Raw genomic sequence first — 17,566 nt, 5'->3', positions numbered from 1 at the left:
ATTATTTAAACACCTGATTCTAATAATCCCCTTTAAATTAGCTGATAAAACAAGGGTTTCACTTACTTTTGCACAAACCCTGACTCTTAATTACTCATTGTGGGTCTAATTCATAAATCATTTTGTTTCAAAAGACATGGAATTGGTTAATATAAACCCTATTGGATGTTTAAGAAAAGACTGGTTTTGATTCAAGAAGGTTATCAAGGAAAAACGGTGGAATTTCCGTAATTATCAATGGGGTTCACAAACGTTTTCTCGTCACTGTACATACATGTCTAAGACACAAGGCCAAAACAGCAATACATGTGATCATGAAGAACATCCCCTGGAATGCAGATTCACAATGTCAAAGTGTAAACGTGCTTGTTTCTGTTGGTCATATCTACTTTTCTTATGTAAAATTTGCTTTAGGTTTGCTTTTCATTTTTTTTATCAATACTGTGAAGCGCTCAAATTATTACTTTGTAGATGTTATCCAAAACAGTGGAGAGTAAATGGGTACCCAGAAAGAACAAGAGAAAAACAACACAGTGCAATAGGTACTGGAATGGTGAATAGGAGAGTGCTACTCTCATTTTCCCAGAAAATCAATTCCTCTCTCCCCAGCAAGCACTCACCTCAGCACTCGTTTATTTTTAAAATAGAGCTCTGAAATCAAATAAAAGAAAACAACCCAACTTGAAATAAGAGCTGAGCTTTATCCGATTGCATACAGGGAGCGGATATCCGGGCGCTTGCTGTGAGCGGATTTCCGGGCGCTTCCTGTGAGCGGATATCCGGGCGCTTGCTGCGAGCGGATATCCGGGCGCTTGCTGTGAGCAGATATCCGGGCGCTTGCTGTGAGCAGATATCCGGGCGCTTCCTGTGAGCGGATATCCGGGCGCTTGCTGTGAGCGGATATCCGGGCGCTTCCTGTGAGCGGATATCCGGGCGCTTCCTGTGAGCGGATATCCGGGCGCTTCCTGTGAGCGGATATCCGGGCGCTTCCTGTGAGCGGATATCCGGGCGCTTCCTGTGAGCGGATATCCGGGCGCTTCCTGTGAGCGGATATCCGGGCGCTTCCTGTGAGCGGATATCCGGGCGCTTGCTGTGAGCGGATATCCGGGCGCTTCCTGTGAGCGGATATCCGGGCGCTTCCTGTGAGCGGATATCCGGGCGCTTCCTGTGAGCGGATATCCGGGCGCTTCCTGTGAGCGGATATCCGGGCGCTTCCTGTGAGCGGATATCCGGGCGCTTCCTGTGAGCGGATATCCGGGCGCTTCCTGTGAGCGGATATCCGGGCGCTTCCTGTGAGCGGATATCCGGGCGCTTGCTGTGAGCGGATATCCGGGCGCTTCCTGTGAGCGGATATCCGGGCGCTTCCTGTGAGCGGATATCCGGGCGCTTGCTGTGAGCGGATATCCGGGCGCTTGCTGTGAGCGGATATCCGGGCGCTTGCTGTGAGCGGATATCCGGGCGGTTGCTGTGAGCGGATATCCGGGCGCTTCCTGTGAGCGGATATCCGGGCGCTTGCTGTGAGCGGATATCCGGGCGCTTGCTGTGAGCGGATATCCGGGCGCTTCCTGTGAGCGGATATCCGGGCGCTTGCTGCGAGCGGATATCCGGGCGCTTGCTGTGAGCAGATATCCGGGCGCTTCCTGTGAGCGGATATCCGGGCGCTTCCTGTGAGCGGATATCCGGGCGCTTCCTGTGAGCGGATATCCGGGCGCTTCCTGTGAGCGGATATCCGGGCGCTTGCTGTGAGCGGATATCCGGGCGCTTCCTGTGAGCGGATATCCGGGCGCTTCCTGTGAGCGGATATCCGGGCGCTTGCTGTGAGCGGATATCCGGGCGGTTCCTGTGAGCGGACATCCGGGCGCTTCCTGTGAGCGGATATCCGGGCGCTTCCTGTGAGCGGATATCCGGGCGCTTCCTGTGAGCGGATATCCGGGCGCTTCCTGTGAGCGGATATCCGGGCGCTTCCTGTGAGCGGATATCCGGGCGCTTGCTGTGAGCGGATATCCGGGCGCTTCCTGTGAGCGGATATCCGGGCGCTTGCTGTGAGCGGATATCCGGGCGCTTCCTGTGAGCGGATATCCGGGCGCTTGCTGTGAGCGGATATCCGGGCGCTTGCTGTGAGCGGATATCCGGGCGCTTGCTGTGAGCGGATATCCGGGCGCTTGCTGTGAACGGATATCCGGGCGCTTCCTGTGAGCGGATATCCGGGCGCTTGCTGTGAGCGGATATCCGGGCGCTTCCTGTGAGCGGATATCCGGGCGCTTGCTGTGAGCGGATATCCGGGCGCTTCCTGTGAGCGGATATCCGGGCGCTTCCTGTGAGCGGATATCCGGGCGCTTCCTGTGAGCGGATATCCGGGCGCTTGCTGTGAGCGGATATCCGGGCGCTTGCTGTGAGCGGATATCCGGGCGCTTGCGGTGAGCGGATATCCGGGCACCAGACCCGGAAGTGCAGAGACGCTGGCGTTCGAGTGAGGCGGTGAAAGCGGAGCACTCTGGCACACCGAGCCCTTTCTAAGATGTTAAAGAATGGACCCCATGCCGTTGTTTTTCTTACAGAGTGCCATTTATATAAAGTTTGTTTTATTGGTCTGCCCTATGTCTTCTGTTTTCCTTGGATGGTCAGACACCAGGCATATGAAGATTTTGCCACAGTTTTGGAAAGACTTTTGATTTTCTGGGAATATGCGAGTACCACTCCCATTCACCTCATTCCCAGAGATCCCACAGTTTCCAGTACCTATTGCACCGTGCGGTTTTCCCCCATTCTTTGTGGGTACCCATTTGGTGGAACAGTTCTTTTGAGGTGTTTGAGCTCCAGTAACATTATTTATTTCTATTTTCTTCTACATTATGCACTCATGTTTTTAGATTTTTCTTCTTCGTATATTTAATGACACACTGTTCATTATTTAATATTTGGATCACGTCACCTTGCTACACTTTCTAATTAATTTACACGCACTAATATGCCTCACTTGTGTCTGAAGAAAATACACTGTTCTTCTGAGTTCATTGTGTGTGGGGGAGGAGCGCCATTTGTAACTGTTTGCATTACTTTGTAGATGAGTTGATGCAAAATAATTTCTACAGGTACTCTTTAGTATGTGTGTCACAGAGTAAATCTGGCATAAGAATGCCTTGTTTACGTATGAGCTCTTAAGTAATACAGTTTATGTATAGCCCATTATTATTTTTTTAGTTTTTGACTTAAATGGAATATTTAAAAATCCCTCAAATGTTATATATGTGCACCCTTTCTTCCACGATAATTCACGTGCACTGCATCTTTATAGTACATTTTCACATTTTTAAAACAAATTGTATTTGAACTGCTGAAAAATCAGAAATCGGGGCACGTTATTAAATATAGCCACGTAAGGCTCCGCTTATAGTGCCGGCGACGTGACGTCGCGGCAAAACAAATGTATTGCCGCCGTCGCGTGCGATTATAGTAAGCTCGACGCGACAGAGCGACGCGATTTCTTGAAGCCGGTCAAATTTGATTTTTCAGAGGCTGTCGCCACGTGACAGCCTCTGAACCAAAGACCTGGACGCCCGCGACGTCGCCGGAAAGCGAAATACAACTTTCGCTAGCGACGATGACGGGTGACGTTATCCGTCTCGCGCACTATAAGCCCGGCCTAAAACACACAACAGTTACAATAATATACTGGCGATACACACGACTCCGAAGGTGCTGCCAGTATCTTATAGGGGTGCAAAGCTCTCGCGTACCTCCCTATTCTTTCCCCAGCCCCGGGCCTGAAATGAACGGGGTTCATCTCCAGAGACCCCCTGTTTCAAGCCTATTTTTTTTTTTTTTTTTTAAATAGGCAGAACCATACCTTTAAATATTACCTGAAAATGATTTCACTCAAATAGATAATTATCGAACAGGTCACTGTTCAGCATTTAGATCATGATAAAAAAAAAATGTGTAAAGCAGAATTTCTCACAAATTTCCATAAAATATATATGGTTTGTTAAAATAAATGGAAGAGTAAAGCTGCCTTTTTTTTCCTACATGCGTCTATCAACGTAACCACATTGCTGACCTTTTTGAGCGACGTTGGTTTCTTGGCCTTGGGCACCTCCCGCTGCTTCCCTTTCTTCACCAGCGGGGCACTGGAATCCAGTGGGTTGTGCGGTGCTTTTTCCTGTTTTGATTGTTGGTGTTTTGTTACAGTGACTGGTTCTCTGGTTAGCATAGGGACACCACCGCCAACTAAAAAGACAGAACAGGGGCTGTGACAACCAGCTGGTCAATCTCCAAAAACAATCTTCTATCACGTTTGGGTACGTTTCAGGCAAGGGTATATACTAAATGAGCAGTGCTACAAGACCGCTTCTGGCACTGGGTGACACCTTACGATCCATGTACTCGAATGGTGCAGCCGACTCAGGCATCGGAAACCACACACACTAGGGATGCTTTTGAAACCGCTCTTATTTGAGCCTTTTATTGTAGTATAAGTAGGAGTGAAGAGCACATTTTGTGTCTGGGGAATTTAAGAGTATAGCAGACATCCAAAACACGCAGCCACTTACACGACAAAAACTAATGCTCAAGCAGTAACTGTTTGCAAAGCGTTCCTGGTGTGTGTGGTTTCCGATTTCTTCTGGGTGTGGATCACAATGATTTAGATCAGATAAAACCATCATTCAAAACTTGCCTGCTTCCTTAGTTGAAATAATTAATTTATTACAAAAAAATTAATTTACAAAAATCGATATAATCAAGGCAAATAACTTCACAAAAAGTCGAATAGCAAGTTTAAAATAAGAGGTTCTGTATATAGTCACCACACAGATCTCCAAAGCAACAGTGTTTCAGGGCTTCCTTGCCTTTTCCCCAGACAAGCCCTAAAATACTAGTGTTGCTTTGGAGATCCAATTTATATTTTTAGGAGTGCTGGTCTGATCTTTCTATGTATGTGGACTGTACCTCATGGTGAAGGTACCGGACCTTAGCACAAGTTACAATTATTAACACAGGGTTAGTACAAGTGGTTTGTTTTATATATTATATATTGTGGATCATAATGAGACACAGTGGGTGAATAGCCACCAAGATTAACTAGCAACTCCTGCTATAGTTGATGCCTAAAACATGGCAACACGTGAGGTGTGATGTGGAAAACATCTCCTGTTTTTGAAGCCATTCACTTGAATGGACCATAAGGTATCTCCTGGCACAGGCATGGTAAATATGGACCATAAACTATAAAACGTGATTAATGAAGCAATTAATAAAGATCAATCAATGCAATCACCCCCTTCCCCCCCCTACTTTTTAAATGGAGACAGATCGCTTTCGTCAAACCTTCTGGTTCTGGGTATTTGCACCTCTGGCAATTTTTTCGCGAGCTCATAATAATGGTTTCAATGAGGAAAATCGGTAACAGACCTATAGGAGGTCACTGTTCCTGTTTGCAGCGGTAGGAAGTGGCCCTGCAGCCATCTTCAAATAGGGAATATGCCAGAAGCATGGGGTCTCCTCGTGTAGGGCTGCACTAATGCACCGCACCCTCAATAGTGGGGGGAATACATTTAAAAAATAAATAAAAGTATCATTCTTTGAATAGATGCAAACGATACAGAGGGTTAAGAACAGATGGAAAAGAAGATGAAGACAGGTGCTAAAGAGAATAAATGGGTCTCATATTGCTATTATCCATCATCAAATATCATGTTTCTGATTACATTTATAATTACAAGACATCTTGTACCAGACAACACAACGGGCTTGGTAGACTGTTTCGTCTTCTCCGTGTGTTGCTTCTGTTCTAGCGCTGCCAGCATGCCACCCAAATCTAGCTGAACTGGGGCTTTACTCTTCCTGCCTCCGCCTTTGGTCTTTGCAGCCTCCTAAAATAAATAAATATATATGCATGTTATGTGTGTATGTGTGTGTGTATGTGTGTGTGCATGTGTGTGTGCATGTGTGTGCACGTACGTGTGTGCACATATGCCTATGTACGTGTGTGTATATATATTCGTGTGTATGTGTATGTGCGTGTATATGTATGTGTGTGTATATGTATCTATATTTATGTGTATGTGCGGGTGTAAGCGCACTTGTATGCATGTGCGTGCGCGTTTATGTGTGTGTGTGTGTTTATGCGTCTGTGTTGGTATATGTGGGAATGTGTGTGGGTATGTGTGTGTATGATTCTGCCGGTACATTATAAAGGTATATGAAAAAATTAAAAGCATGCTAATTTAAGACTGAGCAAGTTTCCACTATGTGAAGCACAGATATTTCCGTTGCTCCACCAGATATTTCAACATGGCCGTATCTACCTCAGAATATTGTTTTAAATAGGATTCCCCGGTAATGCTGCAACAGAATACTGACCAACATACCCCAAAAAGAGAACAAGAACACTATATCTGTAATCTGAAAATGTACTCAAATGCAGAAATAATAGCATGTTCTTGTATAGCGCTGCTAGTTTTACGTAGCGCCCCGTGGAGCTTACAATCTATGTTTTTGGTGCCTGAGGAACAATGTGATAAAGTGACTTGCCCAAGGTCACAAGGTTCCCCTGCTGCAACAGTGTCTTTACTCATTGAGCCAATCCCAACACGGAGCAATATGCATAATAAATAACACAACCAAAACATACAATTTTAACAAAACAAATTTACGTTTTTATTCTAAACTATCCTTAACTCTGCATTAAAAACAAATATTTCTGGGGGGGGGGAAGGGTGGGTTGGTTTATATACAATTTATGTTTGGGTGTACTTTTGTTACTTTGCATAATATACTTTCTACCCTTTCCTATCAAGTCCATTTTGCCATTTTTCTTTTTTGAACAAGTGTGCAGGGATTTCGCTCTTTGCCCCAACAAGTCAGGCTGAATGATGTATAGACACACATCATACAGTTAGGTCCGTAAATAATTGGACACTGATACAAGTTTTGTTATTTCGGCTGTGTACCAAAATAAATTCAAGTTACAGTTAAATAATGAATATGGGCTTAAAGTGGAGTCTATCAGCTTTAATTTGAGGGTATTCACATCCAACTTGAACGAAGAGTTTAGGAATTACATCTCTTTAATATGTAGCCTCCTCTTTTTCAAGTTACCAAAAGTAATTGGACAATTGACTCAAAAGCTGTTTCATGGACAGGTGTGGGCTATTCCTTCATTATTTCATCATCAATTAAGCAGGTAAAAGGTCTGGAGTTGATTCTAGGTGTGGCATTCGCATTTGGAAACTGTTGCTGTGAACCCACAACATGCGCTCAAAGGAGCTCTCAATGCAAGTGAAACAGGGCATCCTTAGGCTGCAAAAAAAAGAAAAGAAAATCCATCAGAGAAATAGCAGGAACCTTAGGAGTGGCCAAATGAACAGTTTGGTACATTCTGAGAAAAAAAAAAAAAGAACGCACTGGTGAGCTCTGCAACACAAAAAGGCCTGGACGTCCACGGAAGACAACAGTGGTGGATGATCGTAGGATCCTTTCCATGGTAAAGAAAAACCCCTTCACAACATCCAGCCAAGTGAAGAACACTCTCCAGGAGGTAGCCATATCATTATCCAAGTCTACCATAAAGAGAAGACTTCACGAGAACAAATACAGAGGGTTCACCTCGAGGTGCAAACCATTCATAAGCCTCAAGAATAGAAAGGCCAGATTAGACTTTGCCAAACAATATAAAAAAAGGCCAGCCCAGTTCTGGAACAGCATTCTTTGGACAGATGAAACTAAGATCAACCTGTACCAGAATGATGGGAAGAAAAAAGTATGGAGAAGGCTTGGAACGGCTCATGATCCGAAGCATACCACATCATCTGTAAAACACGGTGGAGGCAGTGTGATGGCATGGGCATGCATGGCTTACAATGGCACTGGGTCACTAGTGTTTATTGATGATTTGACAGACGACAGAAGCAGCCGGATGAATTCTGGTGTATAGGGATATATTGTCTGCTCAGATTCAGCCAAATTTAGCGAAGTTGATTGGACGGCGCATCACTTTACAGATGGACAATGACCCAAAACATACTGCGAAAGCAACCCAGGAGTTTTTTAAGGCAAAGAAGTAGAAAATTCTGCATTGGCCGAGTCAATCACCTGATCTCAACCCGATCAAGCATGCATTTCACTTGCTGAAGACAAAACTTAAGGCAGAAAGACCCACGAACAAACAACAACTGAAGACAGCTGCATTAAAGGTCTGGCAAAGCATAACAAAGGAGGAAACCCAGCATTTGGTGATTACCATGCGTTCCAGACTTCAAGCAGTCATTGCCTGCAAAGGATTCTCGACAAAGTATTAAAAATTAACATTTTATTTATGATTGTGTTAATTTGTCCAATTACATTTGAGCCCCTGAAATAAGGGGACTGTATGAAAATGGTTACAATTCATAAACGTTTCATACGATATTTTTGTTCAACCCCTTGAATTAAAGCTGAAAGTCTGCACTTCTATTGTATCTCGGTTGTTTCATTTGAAATCCATTGTGGTGGCGTACACAGCCAAAATTATGAAAATTGTGTCAGTGTCCAATTATTTCCGGACCTAACTGTATATACATATATAATGTGTTGCGAGTAACGTGGAGGAGAGGCACTTGCAACCGCAATATGTGGATGATCATTGGGGAGACCTTCATCCAGCAGTGGATGGACAAGGGCTATAGATGGAGATTATATATAATGTTTGCAGAAATAGTCACCCGTACCAATAATGTCACATTTTGTTGAATTGCAAATAATGTCTGCACAATTTTTCAAACTAACTTTTTTTAAATTCAAAGCTACAAAGTTGTAGCGGTTAAACTGAATACGGTTATAGGCGGATGGGTAAAATGTCAGTAAAGCAAATGTATAAAATGACATGTACTTGTTGCATAAGTATTCAGCCCCTTAGGTCAGTACTTGGTAGAAGCACATTCTGCAGCAATTACTGCTAGAAGTCTATTTGTATCGGTCTGTACTAGCTTTGCAAAGTAGGATGGTGACATTTTTGCCCATTCTTCACGGGAAAATTAATCCAGTTCTGATACATTTGGGGGATCGTCGATAGGTTGCAATCATCAAGTCTCGTCATAAATGTTACATTGGGTTCAAGTAAGGACTTTAACTGGACCACTCAAGAACATTAATTCTCTTCTTCTTCAACTTCTGTTCAGGCTTCTGCGCGTGCGTGATCCAAACCTAGGCTTGTGATCCCGAGAGCAGAATCAGCGCAGTCCAGCCTCATGCAGTTTTTTGCCCTGCAGTGCCCGCTGATTTCTCTCTGTCCCCAGTGAGAGGTTTTCTTCTTCTTGTTCAACCACTCCAGTGTGGCTTTGTCTTTGTGCTTTGGGTCATTGTCCTGCTGAAATCTGAATTTCCTCCCCAGTTTAAGAGTCTTGATTAACAAGCAGGCTTTCTTTAAGGATTCGCTTGTACTTTGCACCAGCCATTCTCCCCTCTATCCTGACAAGCTTCCCAGTCCCTGCTGAAGAGAAGCATCCCCATAACAAGATGTTGCCACCACCATGTTCAACAGTTGGGATGGTGTTGTCTGGGTGATGTGCAGTATTGGGCTTGCGCAGACGTAATGCTTGGAATTTAGACCAAAAAGTTACATTTTTGTCTTGTCCGACCACAAAGCCTTTTTCCACATGTCTGCAGTATCATATATATGCTTTTTCGCAAACTCAATTGAACTTTTTGGTCTAACCTCCAAGCATTACGTCTGCAAATGTTTATCAAACCACGGTACGCGTGCGTGCGCACACACACACACACTCACACACTCACACACTCACACACTCACACACTCACACACTCACACACTCACACACTCACACACTCACACACTCACACACTCACACACTAAAAGAGCATGTGTGTTCCGAATGTAAACCACATTGGTATGAATGCATGTGTATGCGATTTATGTGATTTCAAGACCCTTACTTATTCAATAAGCTATATTCCCGTGCTAGAGAAGAGTTTAGTCATATTTATGGTGGCTGGGAAGCAGATTCACAGCATAATTAGTAGAGAACTCATGCATTGCCGGGATCAATGTGGTTCCACTCCTGCCGCCTGCTGGACACATTAAAGGTACAGCCCCACATAACATGGCCCAGATTACTATCCTTATTTTTTCTGTTTGGGACTTTCTAAGCAAACATGTACATAAGCGTGCAAGGGATTCACATGTCAACATCTGCTATTTATTCTCACTTGCTTCACCACTCGAGGAAGCACAGAGCTGTTTTCCATACAGACCACAAAGGGCCTCTACAGAAATAATAAAAAAAAAAAAGACATATCCTGAGCGTCTCAGATGCCGTTACTTGATGTGCAATTATATCACAAACGGAGAGGAACTTGACAGCCATTTAGGTCTCCTCTTATTTTTTATAAATACATATGAGTGCGAAGGGGAAAAACTAGAGGTGAAATCAGACACCCTTTTACATAATGTGGTGAAGATATAAATACAAACAAAAAACATGCACCTTTAATAAGCAAGTATATAAAGCAGGTTAGTCAGGTGATGTTAATCAAATGGTGTATTCCTGCTATTTATATCACTACACATACAGTACAGATTCAAGTGTGTGGTGTGAGTGTATTGAATCATTTCTTACCACTGCATGTCTGGATACCTGGCTGTAGCTATAACTCTTTATGGTCCCAAGCCTGGGACCTCTCTCAGAGCTACCCACAGAGGAGGCTAAATCAGGAAACTCTTCATCATCCTTAATAATAATAAAAACAAAAACTTTTGTGAGCAATTTAACAATCTAATTGACTTCACTAAAATCCTCTAACTTTAACAAGAGCAAAGATATGGCTTCCTTTGTTTCTACACAAATGACAAACTATATTTATTGTGAATGAGTGGTGCTCTGAATAAGTGGTGTTTATGAATGGATATCGAAAGGATGAAAGAAGGCAGGATGAAACTAGCAATTACTTTCTTTTTTTTTTTTTTTTTTTATGATTTGTCCCTTCCGGATTTTACCATCATCCTAGCTATGAATGGTAGTCTGTGTGTGATATTGCCCTCACCGGCACGATCGCATAATAAGGAACAACCATCATAAAATAGGATCCTATTACATAGTAACCACAGACATATTCCATACTTGAAAGAAAAGCTCATGACACGGAACACGTTTTGCGCTGCTGCCCTGTCTGGAAGTGAAAGCGTTGGAAAGAGTGTGACCGTATGTCTAAATCAGAACCATCAACTACTAAATCCCCTTCCATCAAATAAAAACACAGCCAAAAACATCTTGGCGATTTCCGGACAATGTTTACGCCACAATAAGCAGAGTAGCAGGATTTTGACTCCTCTGCTTATTATTATTGAAATTCAAGAAAGGAGGGTTGGATACAAGACAAAGTAAAGTGGATTTTTGACGTGACATGAGCAAGCCCTGGGTTGAATTTCACCAAAACAAGGAGGTGATTGTAACAGCACATGGGGCCATGATGCCACGTTTTATACCCAGAGAGGTCTCATAAAACATACCTGAAACTTTGGTGGCTCTTGGACAATAATGTTCTTATTCTGACATTTCTCAGCATCTCGGTGATCACTGTTTGGACTTGGTTTATTTTTCTTCTTTTTCTTTTTTCTCTTCTTTGCTGCCACTTCTTCCATCTCTGCCTCTGTCGTTACATTGGGTGCTAATTGCATCTGTGAAGGACCACAGGAGGAAAAACACAGGAACAGAAAGGAATTCTCAATACCAACTCGTGCACTTAAGCATTGCAAACTTCCTTCCTGGCCAAGTTAAGGCAAACCGCTTATTCACCATTTAACTATTAATCTCCACCCCAGATGATGTCTCCACGGAGACGAAACGCCCGTCAGGTGTTGATGACGCAACACGTGTGACGTCATAGGTGCGACCGCAGTGTTAGGCTGCGGTCTCCGAGTAGTTTTGTTCCTAGTTTGTACACTCTGCTATCACTATGGAGGGCATTTAGGAACAGCTAAACTAAGTTGTGGGCCCCAGCAGGCATCCACTAGCTAGGATTTAGCTATCTAGCAACCACTGTAGATGCAGTCACTCCGTGGGTATTCAGCATGAGGCAGTACTAACCAACGTTGATGTGGCTCTTTCACCACAGTGTGGTGTATGCATTCTCCACAGTGAGCATCTTGTGGTGTACGGTAGTAGGGGGATAATATCCCCATCTACCCTTTTGTCCATATGCCCCTTTGTTTTCCCTCCTATCAGGCTCCTTTTGCCTGTCCCCAGCCCTTTACCTTATAATTCCCCACTATATGTATTCACCTAGTGGAGGCTCCTTTTATTTAGGTGTCTGTGGGTATTCTGAGTCTATAAACATCTAGTGGGTTCATACCCACAAACATAGGGCTGTGTATATCTGGTGTTCAGTGCATGGTGTCATTTTGTCACCCAGTTTCACTCAGTGCCACCTTTCATTACACTGAAGGGCAGGTGCTTGCCTGTGTTTTATGGAGGGGGATGTGTTTTACTCTCTAGGAGCTACTATAGACACAGTACACGATTACTGATACTTGGCTATATACAAAGATAATGGGCACATTTGCTTTTGTATGGATGAACTTATATACAGTTCAATTGTAGTACTACTCAGCACCTATTAGGTTTTACTTTCTTTTGTTTCTCTCATTAAATAAACAGTTTATTATTTTCTAAATTAGTGGAGGAAGAGTGCTTGCTAGAGGATTCTTTCTCTTTATGTGTTCTGTATTAATCTCCAATTAGTCAAAACAATCATGGCTTTATGAAGGTTGCACTTTAAAGTACAAATAAAACGAACATTCGAAGAGTATGGTTTTTCATTAGCGCTTATCAAACAATATGAATTCAGTCCTCGAATGTTTAGATCCAATTAGTGGTCCCAAAAACTCAGTTTTAACCTTCTGTAAAAACATTGTTTTTATTAGTCACTTAGCATAATAATCCCTTCAAAGCCGCAGAGGCATGTAAAGCATCTTCTTCACGCAAGAACACTTATTCCACAAAACATACCGTACATATAAAGTTACAGATGTATGTAACGTGTTACAAAAAAACAAAAACGTTTCAGACATTTAGCACAAAGCTGTAAGGCCCATAGATTTCCATCAGCTCAAATCTGCTAAATTTTACTGACGTATGAAACAAGGAAAACAAGTTACAGTGTCTGTACTTGGGGCCAGGGACTCTTTTTGCTAATGTTATTTTTATGTTTCAATCGCTTATTCCCATTATGTTGTCACGTGTATTACTGCTGTGAAGCGCTATGTACAGAGATGGGGCTACATAAATACAAGATATACCTACAAATGGTGGCAGGAGACACAAAACTTGATACATCTCTTATGACAAGATCTTCCTCAAGATAATGTGCATGGAGCCATCGGGAGAGCACACCCTCTCGTATTGCTCTGTATTCCTCACTCACTGATGCAAGCAGGGTAAAATAGCAACAACTAACCTGTCATTATCAGTGCCAAGAGAGGCGTTAGTTCAACAAACACACATACACAGCTAGAATCACTACAGCGTGAGAATGAACAGCGATGGTGGGTAAAAAAATAAATGCATGCTTTCATTCCTCTACTGTAGCTGCTACACCCATTAGGCCTCGTTCAAGGTGCTGGCTTCGGAGGGCGGGCGTGCTGACGTGCGTGCTGCCGTGAGCAACAAAGTATTCAATTTGAATACTTGTTGTCAGGGTAGCAACTGCCCTGCCTCCGAAGCCAGGAGTTGCCGCTGACGACAGCTTCAGTAAACGAAAATTTCGTTTCTTGGAGCTGAAGCAGCGTCACAGGGACCAAGGCAGCCAATGAAATCATTCTTCAGAATGATTTCATGACTGCAACTTGGATACTTTACCCTTCCGTCTGTAGCCCCGCCCCCTCCCCAACGCTGAAAAGTCTGCTGGGGGATAATCACATGTCGCCCAGCAAACTCCCAGGACTGCCTCCCTCACGCCCTACCTCCGAGTCCTCAGCTGGCTCCCTGAACGAGCCCTTAGCCTTTTTGATATCTTCCATGTACCTTTTTAGGAGCCTGTGATCTGTGCTCCTGGCTGCTGCTGGGAGGCATTGTTGAAGAAGTTGAAAACATCACATTTTTGTGAGCCTGTGACACTTTGCTGGCCCAGGATGCTGGCTTAGTAGTGCTCTCTGGGGAAACTTTAAGCAAATATGTGGAGTAAACAGAAAATAGTTGAATTAGCTCAATGATAATAGTCCCGTCTGTCAAGTGAACGGTTGTTACCCTTTAAAATAGGGAAGTATAGAGTACAATACCTTTGCAGGTGCCTCTGTCGGCAAAGCCAACCAAGTTCACTCAATGGGTTTCACCTTTTTATGAATTATACTAACTTCGTCAGAGAATTGGAAAATTAGACCCCAAAAGTATAATCTAATATAAATAGCGCAAACCTAGAACGCAGAAAATGATCTCCCTTTAATTATCAGGTTGACAGAATGTATTAAGTCAGCTTCCACCGACACAGTTTACAGCTGCCATCATGATTACTACTCAGCTGCTTTATTTGTAATCTGCATCAGTTTGTTTAATGCTAACCGGACAATAACGATAGATTACGTAAAGAGCACCGCAAAAATACTTTCCAAACTCATGGGATAGTATCACTAAATTAGAATTGTAAAGAGGTTGCAATTGTTAGAGGCAGATGGAAGCAAAACAGGAGAGTGTCCCTGTCAACCTACTAGAACCCACCATGACAATCCTATGATAGAATTCTAGAACCTATAAGTAGCATTCCAGTCGTCACAGGACAATGCTCAAGCAGGGTGATGGCTAACTCTGTGCTCCCTCTAGGACACCAGGCATGTTAAACGGAGTTCAGTTTCACAGCAAAAGGATCTGCGATGGTTTACATTTTACACTGAAGGGGAAATTAGTGTCTGCCCTGATGCAGGAGGGAAAAACATCACACAGACATTACTTTACTACTTTTTTTTCTTCCACACAAAGGACAGTGGGATCACAGTAGGATAATAAAACATACGTGTATGTATACGTGTGTGCAGCTGGCATGATGACAGAGTGTAGGAGATTATAATAAGGCGTTTGCATGCACTGTTACTCCAGCAAGACGTGTGACCTGGACCCTTCTGATGTTAACCTGTGTGGCCACTAAGGGTGAAACTTCAGGCCTGGAAACCCTTCTGATCCTGACTACCTAGTGAAGTCTGTGATACAGAAAGGAATTATGCACCAAACACTGACTGCATGAGGACCCATAGCCGACCCTGTCACTGCAGCAGTGCTTCTGCACAGCACACTGTCAGGGCGGCCCTGCAGTGAGGCTAGAAACAGCGCTGTACATACCGCCAGGCTGCATTATGGGAATCGCAGCAGCCGCTGCTGTTGTTTTTAAACGCTCATCAATGTACATGGCGCAGTGCGCCTTCCTAACTCATGACGTCACCCACATGGAACGCAGCGCTCACCAATCAAAAGACTGGGCGTACAGGAAGACGGAAAAAAACCATTTTGCGTTTCACGCCGCGAACTGATTTCAATTACGTCGGCGCATGCCGCGTTCTCTAGTGTAGAAAATGTGGCGTGCCGGGCGGCCATCTTTGCTCTGGGCAAAGCCGCCATATGAACCTAGATCAGGGCTGCCCTGTCTCATCACTCCAGCGAGCAGTTACCATGGCAGCAGTGAAAAAACCCCAACACGGAGGTGTCCACTTCCATTGACCCTCAATAGGATATGAGGATTTATAAAGGAACGCACAAGAGAGAAAAAATATCCATTCTGCACACAAGATAATCAGGGGATCTTGATAAATAGGCAGAGTTGGGTCACCGTGGCAGATATCCCCAGTCCTCTCTTTCCCAGGGAGATTGCCTGATATGTTCAGACATATTAACTCTGATTTTCTCACAGATATGAAGTCATTGCACCAGCAGTCTTACAGAAATCGGACTTATAATAGGAAGGTGGATATCATGCCACCCACTTACTCCCTTTCCCTCCTTGGTGTTACTACATTAGAAACGAAAGCCATTTTCTATTAAAATGCCGTTTATTTGGGTTCAGAACCCCTAAAGCTAAGAAGTCGAGATCTCTGAATTTAGCTATCTCTCTTACCAATGCTTGTTGAATGCTGTTGAAGTTACCAAATTTCTGGATGGCACAGAACAGCTATCCATGTGCCTACAATAAACTGACAATCATTTAAGGTGCTCCTCTAAAGTGTACTTTATTCAAAATTAAGCAGATTTGGTGATTTTTCCGGACGTTTGTGCTTTGCTAGAGACGTGTCACTTGTATGTATATCTATATTTATATAGCGCCTACAGCTGTACTTGGTGCTGCTTTACAAGAAAGACAATACAATACAGGGAATTATAATACAATAAATGCAACAAATATGATCAAACCATAGGAAAATAAATCCCTGCTCCGGAGAGCTTACAATCTAAGTGGTTTGATGGGAAACTAACAGATAGTAGGTGAAGAAATAAGTGCAGTAGGTGTCAGTCATTGGTAAGAGTGACTGTGGATGTGGGACAGTAGCCACGAGTAGGTCAAGGGTGCGCAAACTTTTTTTCTTTACACCCCCTACCTGCTCGCGCCCCATCTCTTACCTTCTCTCCGACATCGGCGGCGTAATTTGATGCCACGTTGTCATGGTGACATGTCGCCAGAAGCCAGCTGAGAGCAGGTAAGGGAGTTACAAAGGCCTTGCGCGCTCCCCCGGCATATCATTTAAATGTGGGGAAAAGTGCGGGACCTATGTAAGCACCGCGCCCCACTCCCCTCCAAAAAAAAAAAAATCTCGCTCCCTCCAAGTTTGTGCACCCCTCGTCTAGGCTAATGAAATGTCTGTCACACTCTGTCTCTCTCTGTCACACTTTGTCTCTCTCTGTCACACTCTGTCTCTCTCTGTCACTCACTCTCTCTGTCTTATCTTAGCTCCCGTATACCTACACCGAAATAACCTATTCTGCTTTCTTCTAGATCTGACTCTCAAGTTTCACACGTGAGACATCGGAAGACAGGTAGGGAACACCTCCCCTCCAGTATAGTACCTTGAGGGACTGAGGATCAGGTAAGATCCCAGACGGGATTGCTGCTTTAGAAATTGTGAAGAGGGGCCATCCTGACACTGGTTAATGGGTTCAGAAAGTCATTGACATCTAGCTTTCCCCCCCCGATTAGTGTGGTACACACACACACACACACACACACACACACACACACACACACACACACACACACACACACACACACACACACACACACACTAGTACAATAAATAAACTGTTATGTAAAAAACGAATCCTGTTATTAGTTCTTATTAGAAATGTATTCAATTTCTTTTTTAAGAGGGATTTTTTGGTTGGGCGAGTAGATTTATTTATTTTTTGGGGGGGAGCATGATTTCTGTTGGCGGCCCTGCTGGGGGAGAAGGTAGAGTGAATAATACAGCATCAATGGTGTGACGGGGGAGGGGTGCCAAGCGAGTAATAAAGAGGTCACCTCCATTAGGCACCCCCTTCCACCGCCACGGAAGTGAGGGGTTAACCCGAAATGTACTTATAATACATATGTTCCCCTGCTT

At 43.9% G+C, this 17,566-nt stretch overlaps 1 protein-coding gene across 3 annotated transcripts in view; it reads right to left on the bottom strand.

Annotated features, from left to right (window-relative positions):
* SECISBP2 (SECIS binding protein 2) overlaps positions 1 to 15,427 on the bottom strand; it is a 53,502-nt gene extending 38,075 nt beyond the window's left edge. For 2 of the 3 annotated variants that reach the window (XM_075599861.1, XM_075599871.1), the window contains exons 1-6: positions 15,321 to 15,427; positions 14,016 to 14,152; positions 11,504 to 11,671; positions 10,614 to 10,724; positions 5,732 to 5,870; positions 4,058 to 4,227 (exon numbers count right to left, since the gene is read on the bottom strand). In XM_075599861.1, the coding sequence (XP_075455976.1) occupies positions 4,058 to 4,227; positions 5,732 to 5,870; positions 10,614 to 10,724; positions 11,504 to 11,671; positions 14,016 to 14,152; positions 15,321 to 15,387 (792 nt within the window). In that variant the 5' untranslated portion in view covers positions 15,388 to 15,427. Of the gene's footprint in view, positions 1 to 4,057; positions 4,228 to 5,731; positions 5,871 to 10,613; positions 10,725 to 11,503; positions 11,672 to 14,015; positions 14,153 to 14,705; positions 14,974 to 15,320 lie in introns of those variants that run through there. The other variant, XM_075599876.1, reaches the window with a different exon arrangement.
* Positions 15,428 to 17,566: the final 2,139 nt, after the last annotated feature.

Source organism: Ascaphus truei, chromosome 1, assembly GCF_040206685.1.
Source record: "Ascaphus truei isolate aAscTru1 chromosome 1, aAscTru1.hap1, whole genome shotgun sequence".
Taxonomy (NCBI): domain Eukaryota; kingdom Metazoa; phylum Chordata; class Amphibia; order Anura; family Ascaphidae; genus Ascaphus; species Ascaphus truei.
The sequence above is the reverse complement of the archived record's forward strand: the minus strand, read 5'-3'. Positions and strand labels throughout refer to the sequence as shown.